This window comes from Verticillium nonalfalfae (assembly GCF_003724135.2).
Source record: "Verticillium nonalfalfae strain VnAa140/NRRL 66861 chromosome Unknown scaffold_178, whole genome shotgun sequence".
In the NCBI taxonomy this organism is placed as follows: Eukaryota; Fungi; Ascomycota; class Sordariomycetes; order Glomerellales; family Plectosphaerellaceae; genus Verticillium; species Verticillium nonalfalfae.
The window spans coordinates 40,917-48,899 of NW_021167403.1; the positions used below are offsets into that span (position 1 = coordinate 40,917).

Genomic DNA, 7,983 nt, shown 5'->3' on the forward strand with positions numbered 1-7,983 from the left:
ATCATCAGTCCGACTCATCATCACTATCATCCGTGTAGTCGCCCTCCTCATCATCCTCCTCTTCCGACTCTTCCTCTTCCTCTTCCCCATCCTGAGGCTTCAGACCATAGTCGTCGTGGAAGTATGCCAGCTGCTGCACCTGTGTCTTGTAGCCCGTCTCCTTGAGAGCCTTCTCGATATTCTAGTACATGTCAGGTTAGTATTTCAGTTGTCATTCACCCATCGGAGAAGTGAACTTACCTCCTCCAGAATCGGTGCGCACGTGACGATGACGTTGCTCTTCCCTGGTGCAAACACGGGCATGATGAGGTCGTTCAAGACGTCCTTGATCTGCTCATCGGTGACATCCCGCACACTCTTCATGATCTTCTTGTGCCAGTCCAGAGGCACGCCGCGCACGACACCGAGCACAAAGTTCTGGCTCGCCGCAGAGGCCATGGTCGACTGCTCGTCGGCAAAGTGCACGACAATCTGGCTGATGGCGCCCTCCTTGAGGTGGCGATCAATGGGCTCCTCGCCCTCGGCGATCTTGCGGACCGTCTCACGGGCGGCGGCGATGGCCTTGGAGACGTCGGGAGAGCGGTAGACGCGGAACTGGATCATGCCGCTGTCGACGTCGCGGTTGAAGAAGACGCCGTAGGCCATGCCCTGGCCGCGGACTGCGCACCAGAGCGGGCCCTCGACCGCCTCGAGGTAGCCGATGGCGACGAGGATGGCGGGGAGGCGCGGGTCTTCAAAGGAGATGATGCCCTTGGAGGTGCTTACGCTGTACGAACCATCAACTGTCGTCATGGGGACGATGACGGCGCCGACGGAACCTGGGTTCTCTCCCTCTTCGGTGAGATGGCTGTGCGCCTTGAGAACTGGAAGAAGCTCGCCTGCGGGTTGCAGAGCGCTGCTCAAGACGTCCCACGCAGCGACCGGGTTCTCGAGCTTATTCACATCTGCGGTAACGAGGATGCGTGTGTTGTTAAATTGGAAGAGAGACTTGCGGATCTTCTCGAACCAGGAGACGACCAATTCGGGATCGCTCTCGAGGAGCTTCTTGACGCGGCGCAAGTAGACGGCGCGAACCAAGGCTCGCTTCGAGACGGCATAGGACTCCTTCTTCAGATGATAGGCCATGTTGATCTCAGTGGACATGGAGCGGCCGTCCCGCTTGAGCTCGGGGATGTCAGCCAGCTGCTTCTGCACGCCAGCCTTGAGCCTCTGCACGTCAAAGACGCTGTCGAACATCATGGTACGGATCCAGCTGATGATACTGGCGTATTTTTCGGGCTCAATCTGGAACTGAATGGTGATGCTGTCGGGGTCACCCATGTCCTTCGCAGACCGGATGCCGTAGCTGATGGTTTCCTCCTCGAGTTCCATGACGATCTGCTCAAAGTCAACCTGCTTGCCGTCGCGCTCGATGGGCGTGTTGAAGAAGTTGTCGGCAAAGATGGGCAGCAGAGGCTTCACTTCGGTGGGAACCTGGGCGGTGCCCAAGTAGAGACTGATGTGCACAAAGTTGGAGGGCACGCTTTCAAACTGGATGAAGAGAGGGTCCTTGCCGTCAGTCGCGGCATCGATAACCTTCTGCGCCTTATTCTCGAAGACTCCCAGGTTTCGTGCCTTTCCAGACTTGGCCGTTTCGGATTCGATGAAGTGGATAGAATCGGTGCCGGGTACGGACCAACGGTCGACGACCTCGGGCGGGATGGGCATGTCGTTCTTCTTCTTTGCCGCCTCCAGCTTTTCAGCGAGCTTGGCCAGACCCTCAGGACCAAGCTTCGCCTTTCTCTTCGCGAGTCTTTCCTCCTCCTCAGTCTTGTACTTCTCAGCCAGAGCCATGGACGGTTTGGCGAGGATAGCAATGTGGTGCGCATCCGAGATCCACTTCCTCAGGAAATCCCTCCACTGTTCGTCGGTCCACTTCTCGAGGTTGTCGTACTCGTCCAGGCTCTTCATGTCGAGCAGCGTCGAGCCATCACGCTTGCCGAAGAGATAGTCGGTGATGATGTTGCTCGAGAAGAAGCTCTCGGAGGACTCGGCCTGGAACTTGACCTGTCGGCGCTCGCGCTGGACACACGACTTCATGTACTCCATGTCGAGGGGCTTGGAGGCCACCTCCTTGAGGAGTTCAACCAGCCTCTTGTAGACGAATTCGAGCTTCTCCGTGGCGACACTCGTAGGCTGGAACCAGATGACAGACTTGGGCCTTGACTCCCAATAGCAAGCAACAGAGCTGGCGAGTTCTTCCCTTTCGACCATGACGTTCTCGAGGATAGAGACCGACGAGCCACAAAGGTAGGTTTGCAGAACGTTCAGCGCAGAAGTGGCCAAGGGGTCAATGCAGTTAGGCCCGAACCAGCCAACCACCACCTCGCCAACCGACTCGTCAGCCTCCGGGAACTCGGCAGTGGACACCTTGGTCTCGGTGAGCGCGGGAGGCTGCTCAGAGTCGATCCAGGGCCTGTTGATGGTCAGAACATGTCGGCAGCAGAATGTTGCATAGGTATCCTACCTCTTAAAAGGAGCATCGAGGGGAGGAAGGTCATCCTTGATACTCTCTTCAAACTCGTCGAGAATCTGTAGAAGGTTGTCGTGATCGGTCTCGCCCACAATGATGACAGCCAGATTGCGGGGCTGGTACATCTCCCGATGAAACTCCCTAATCCGGTCGGTGGTCAAGTTGCGTAGAGCGTCCGTCATACCGCCGGTCTCGTATCGAAAACCGACATTCTCGGGGTACAACTGACGCTTGGCAGCGAGGTCGACAATCTCTGCGCTCTTGTACTGAATGGCCTGCATCTCAGAGTAGACGACACCCGCATCATTACCCTCGCCGTCGATGTGGTGCACCTCGGTGGTGCAGGCCTCATCCGTGATGACGGGCACAATGACGTGCTCGAGGTACACGGGCAGGATCTGCGCGAAGCCCTCCCATCCAGCACTCTCGAGCGTGTAGGCCGTGTGGTCAGTGGCAGTCCAGGCGTTGGTGCCAGAGTAGGCCCTCGAGGAAATCTTGTCGAGGAGGCCCTTGTAGCGGTAATTCTTGGAGCCCATGAAGACGAGGTGCTCCAGCGTGTGAGGGGCGCCCGAGTCGTCGAGAATCTCGGTCGCGAGTGTGAAGTAGCCGTTGACCTTGGGACCCTGGCGATCGGCCACGATGACCTGCATGCCGCTGCGCTCAGAGACATACTGGCTGATGGTGCACGGCGCGTACTCGGTTTCGAAGCTCTGAACCTTGCGGAACCTCGGCTTTGGGCGCTCTTCTGGTGCCATTTTGTCTAGGCGGAAGCTGGTGCTGTTTGAAAACGAGAAACTGTCGTCTTGGTCAGTCAACCCCGACACTGAAGCGGTCTCTTCTCTCGCGCTGTCTTCGACATGCCATGTGTGACAATGGCAGAGGAAACTGAGTCCTACTACAAAAGAGCTATATGAATGAAGCAACATGATTACTCTTCTGCTTTCGGTCTGACGTGGTACAGGATGATGCCCAACAGAGAAAACAGCGCCGTTGGCAAGACCGGGCCAGTCTTAACTCTAGCCATCATGGTGCTGTATGCAGTGTATGGAACAGAGTTTGTGATGTGTCCTTTGTTCGATCGTGAAAGGAGAGTAAACGAGCCTCGAGGAGCTGTGCGGGAAGCTCACATGAAATGACAAAGTGTAATTCAAGTGAACTGAGTAGCGATGTGTGTGGAATAGACGTAAGAAAGAGGAAGAGAAGCCATGCAGCTCTGCTTACCGTTTACGCAAAGAGTGAAGCCAATGGTACTGTTGCCTGGAGCTCACAGACCAACGATGCCCACCACTCAGTGGCAGCCTTGAAATCGTCTGGAGCGTTTTGACTCGTGGGGGCGAAGGAGGGGTAACGGCGGTGGCAGCAGGCAGAAGGACTCGCAGCCTGCCCACTTCTTATGAAGGGCCGGCGAGGGAGGCAGAGGAAATGAGGGAAAGAAAACGAACCGAACGTTCTATCTGTGAGCTGGTATGGAGCAATAAGCGGTCGGACAATAGAGAAGAACAATGTGTGTATGAAGCCAAGCGTCTCCTGGTATACATTTTGGCGGGGTGCAAGAGCAGCATCCGAACGAGGGGCACGCGTTCACATGTGTGATTGGCCAGTGAGCCGCGCACAGGAGAGAAAGGCGGTGGATTGCCCGATGCGATAAGCGCTGGCGCCCGCTCTTGAGGTACAGGGGTACATGACAGCTTGTCCCGGCTTCCTGGACAGCTTCCCTGTCCAGCGACAAATGACGACGTGGTTTGTCTGCTTGAGTACTGCCTCTTTTCCCAACATAGTTGAAGCCACCGGTGGTTTGCGACACCGCATATCGCATCGTCGTTCTTATTCTTGACCACGCCCACCCGAGCTTGCGCCCCAGAAAACGCCATACAATTCGGTGACGTCGTGGCATTTCTCATGCCTGGCGAAGCTGTTTGCCAACAACCACGCGCCGACACGATCCACGAATATGGCCGTCGGGACCGAAAAGAAGACAGCGATGCAGATTGGCGATGTCATTGTGGCGTTTGCGCTGCAGGGCGAATTTCCCGACGAGGGCGTGTCGTCCCTCTCGCTTGCCGAAGGCGACCTGTCCCCAGCCATCGAGGCTTTGGCGAGGGCCAAGAGCCAACTCGAGGTACGGCCCACGGTCAGGGAGAGATAGAATACAGGCACTGACTCTGGGGCAGTCTGAGATACACACCATCAACGAGGAAACAAAAGGCGACGTGAGCTCGTGGGTCCGAAACGCGAAGACGCTGCAGGAAGACATTCTCCGGTCAAAACGACTAGCAGATGACATTGTCCGACAATCAGAGGCTCCCGACGTTTCTGGCAAGACGATACAGGATGCAGTCGACCATGTCGATTTTTTGCGGAGGGAGGTTCAATACAGCCAGCAGCTGCACGAGGCGTTGACGGGCATTCGATACGTCAATGACCTGCTGGCCGAAGTGGAACAAGCAATGAACGAGCGTCGCATCCTGGACGCTCTGAGGTTACTTGAAAGTATGAACCTCGTTTCGGAGCGCGAAGAGGGCGTAGAGCATGGGCTGACCGATGGCAGAGTCCTGGACCGAGCTTGACAATGTGCCTGTCAACAAGAAGAGCTGCAGAGTGATGCGCCTTCTCGATGTGCGCGCATTTGAGCTCAAGTCTGCTGTACACAAAGTGTTCGACCATGTCTGGAACACATTGGTGCATGTTGACAGCGAGACCAAGCGATTGTCCATTTACAGCCAACGAGAGAGTATGCAGCTGATTCACCCGCCTGACTGCAGTCTGCTGACTAGGACTAGCTGAGCAGATGACGCTGAGTGAGGCCGTCGTTGGTCTGGAAGCCTACAAGGAGGTTGATGACCGAATGTCCCAGCTTTGGCAGGACATCGACCGGGCGATCGTCTCGCCTCGAATGGATGTTAGGGCACCGCAGCTGTTGGCAATTCAGGCAAGCGAGGTATGTTTTCTACTCTTGGGACCTTTTTCGCCTGGCATTGTGCTTGCGAGACTGACCATATGCAGAACGTCCTCGAGGCGCAAGGCGAGGCTGGACGAACGATTGATGATCTTTTTGCCGACCTTCAAAAAGTCGTCGAATTCCTAGCCAAACGATTGCCACCAGACCTGTTGATTTATCTAAGTCCTATTATGATGAGCGATGTCGTCCCACGGCTGGTTAGCACGTGGCTGGACGCGGCAGTTCCCTCTTCATTGCGGGATATTGGGCAATTCCAGGCCGTCATCAGATCCGCGAGCGCGTTCTGCTCCGCGCTGGAGCAGAACGGGTTTTCAGGCTTTACAGAACTCAAGGAATGGGTTGGCAATGCTCCATCGATCTGGCTTGCTAAATGCAGGGAAACGGCTTTGGATGCTGTACGCAACAGGATATCAGAGGGTAACGTCGGTTCACTCTCGTCCTGTGGTCTCTTACTAACACAGGCCAGGCTTGGGCGAGACGCGGCAGGTTGAAAAGGTGGAGAAGCAAATGGTATCACGGTCGGAGGGCAAGGAGCTCGCGGCCAATGGAGTTGCTGCGCAAGCCGACGACGATGACTGGGGCGCAGCGTGGGGTGAGGAAGATGCTGGCCAGCCCGAACCCGAGCCCGAGCCCGAGTCCCACGGGTCACTGGAGCAGTCCGAGGCCAAGCATGACGCCCCGCCGGAAGACGACGGCGCGGACGCATGGGGATGGGACGACGATGGCCAGACAGCAGGTGCCGGGGGCGATGGCGAGGAAGCGAAGAAGGGCCAGGAAGATGACGATGACACAGCAGCAGCATGGGGTTGGGGAGACGATGATGGCGATGCAGCAGCTGCATCAACATTCGTGCCGGCGCCAGCGCCAGCGCCGGCACGAGCACCAGCACCAGCAGCCGTCAGGCGGGCCAAATCGACCTCGACGGCCGAAGAAAGTCGGGAAATGGTGCTTAAGGAGACGTACCACATCTCGTCCATGCCGGATCCTGTCCTGGAACTTATCCTCTCTCTTCTGGAAGACGGCGCGACGCTGACGCAAGCTAGGTGAGTTTGCCTTCACACGAGCAACGGGCTTGCCAGGCACCTAGGCAAGCAAGATGGCTAACAGGCGGCAGCAATGAGAACAACCCAGTGGTTGCGGCAGCGCCGGGGCTTTTCAGTCTGCCGACACTGGCGCTGGCGATGTTCCGGGCCGTTTCGCCACACTACTACGCTATGGAATTGGGCGGCAACATGTGAGTTTTGAAATGCCGAAGTCTCACGTGGCCGGGGTTTTTAGGCCCGGTCTAGGCCTGTTTTTGTTTGACTAACAGGGGCGACGATAGGCTGCTGTACAACGACGCCATGTATCTGGCGGAGAGGTTAAGTGAGGTGGGCGAGAGGTGGAAGGCACGGGACGATGTAACGCCGCGGGCACGCAACATGCTGCGGATCGACAACGACGTCAAGGGCCTGCAGGGGTTCGCGAACAGGGCGTACACGGGGGAGCTCAGCACGCAGAAGACGGTGCTCGGCGACCTCGTGGGCGGCGAGCAGAGCCTCATGCAGCAGGACGAGATGGACAGCTGCATCGACTCGGCCATGGCGCGGGTGCGGTCGATGGCGGTGACGTGGGAGTCGATCCTCGCGCGGTCGGTGTGGTACCAGGCGGTGGGCGCGCTCGTCGACAGGCTGGCGACCAAGATTATATCGGACGTCATGGACATGGCGTCGGTGGGCCAGGACGAGGCGTACAAGATTGCCCAGCTCATTGCCAAGGTGACGGAGCTCGACGACCTCTTCCTGCCGTCGCGGTCATGGTCGTCGGCGGCGACGGCGGGGGGCCGCGCGCCGACGGCGGCGGATGCGGAGGAGATTCCAGCGACGGCGCAGTATGCGTCTTCGTGGCTGCGGCTGAAGTACCTCAGCGAGGTGCTCCAGTCGAACCTCAACGAGGTCAAGTATCTGTGGTGCGACAGCGAGCTGAGCCTATACTTTTCGGCGGACGAGGTGGTGGATCTCATCGAGGCCAGTTTCGAAGCGAACGCGCGAACGAAGGAGACGATCCGGGAGATTCGGGAGCGGCCTCAGCCAGTGCTGGCCTGAGGCCGTGGAAAGACTGGCCGCCGCCCGGTTCGACGAGAATGAACGATTGAATGACAGCCTCCCACCATGTATGTTTCTTGTTTCATCCAAGGTGCGCGCCATACCTTCATCTGCCCCTCCCATCCATCCCCTCCCACCAGTTCCTCGGAAAGCAACCTGCTTGGTGTGCATTAGATCGGTACCTCGTCTGCTATCGACACGCCCCTCCCCCCCTTCCATGCCCCCTCTCCCCCTCCTCTACCCCATTCCGTTCCTGTCCCTGGCCTAAACCCAAACACGCGGCTGGTTTCCAGTTTCCGTTCCCCGCATCCGACAAGGAGAGGAACCCCGCACATTCTCCAAATCGTGATGCCTGGATGTACCTCCTACCGTACCTAGGCAAGGTACCTAGGCAAGGTACCTAGGCTGCCTACCGTGTTCTGCCCCTC

The 7,983-nt window shown here is 57.6% G+C and overlaps 2 protein-coding genes across 2 annotated transcripts; one reads left to right on the forward strand and one right to left on the reverse strand.

The window, feature by feature from the left end:
• Window positions 1-4: 4 nt before the first annotated feature.
• Window positions 5-3,267, reverse strand: D7B24_002934 (uncharacterized protein; the record flags this gene model as incomplete). Its single annotated transcript, XM_028637129.1, has 3 exons — window positions 5-181; window positions 241-2,455; window positions 2,507-3,267. The coding sequence occupies 3 exons, from the start codon at window positions 3,265-3,267 to the stop codon at window positions 5-7; spliced, it is 3,153 nt and encodes a 1,050-aa protein (XP_028490914.1).
• A 1,196-nt stretch (window positions 3,268-4,463) lies between these two features.
• Window positions 4,464-7,555, forward strand: D7B24_002935 (uncharacterized protein; the record flags this gene model as incomplete). The annotated part of the gene is made up of 8 exons (XM_028637130.1): window positions 4,464-4,631; window positions 4,684-5,002; window positions 5,061-5,243; window positions 5,293-5,450; window positions 5,516-5,888; window positions 5,938-6,514; window positions 6,586-6,705; window positions 6,796-7,555. The coding sequence occupies 8 exons, from the start codon at window positions 4,464-4,466 to the stop codon at window positions 7,553-7,555; spliced, it is 2,658 nt and encodes an 885-aa protein (XP_028490915.1).
• Window positions 7,556-7,983: the final 428 nt, after the last annotated feature.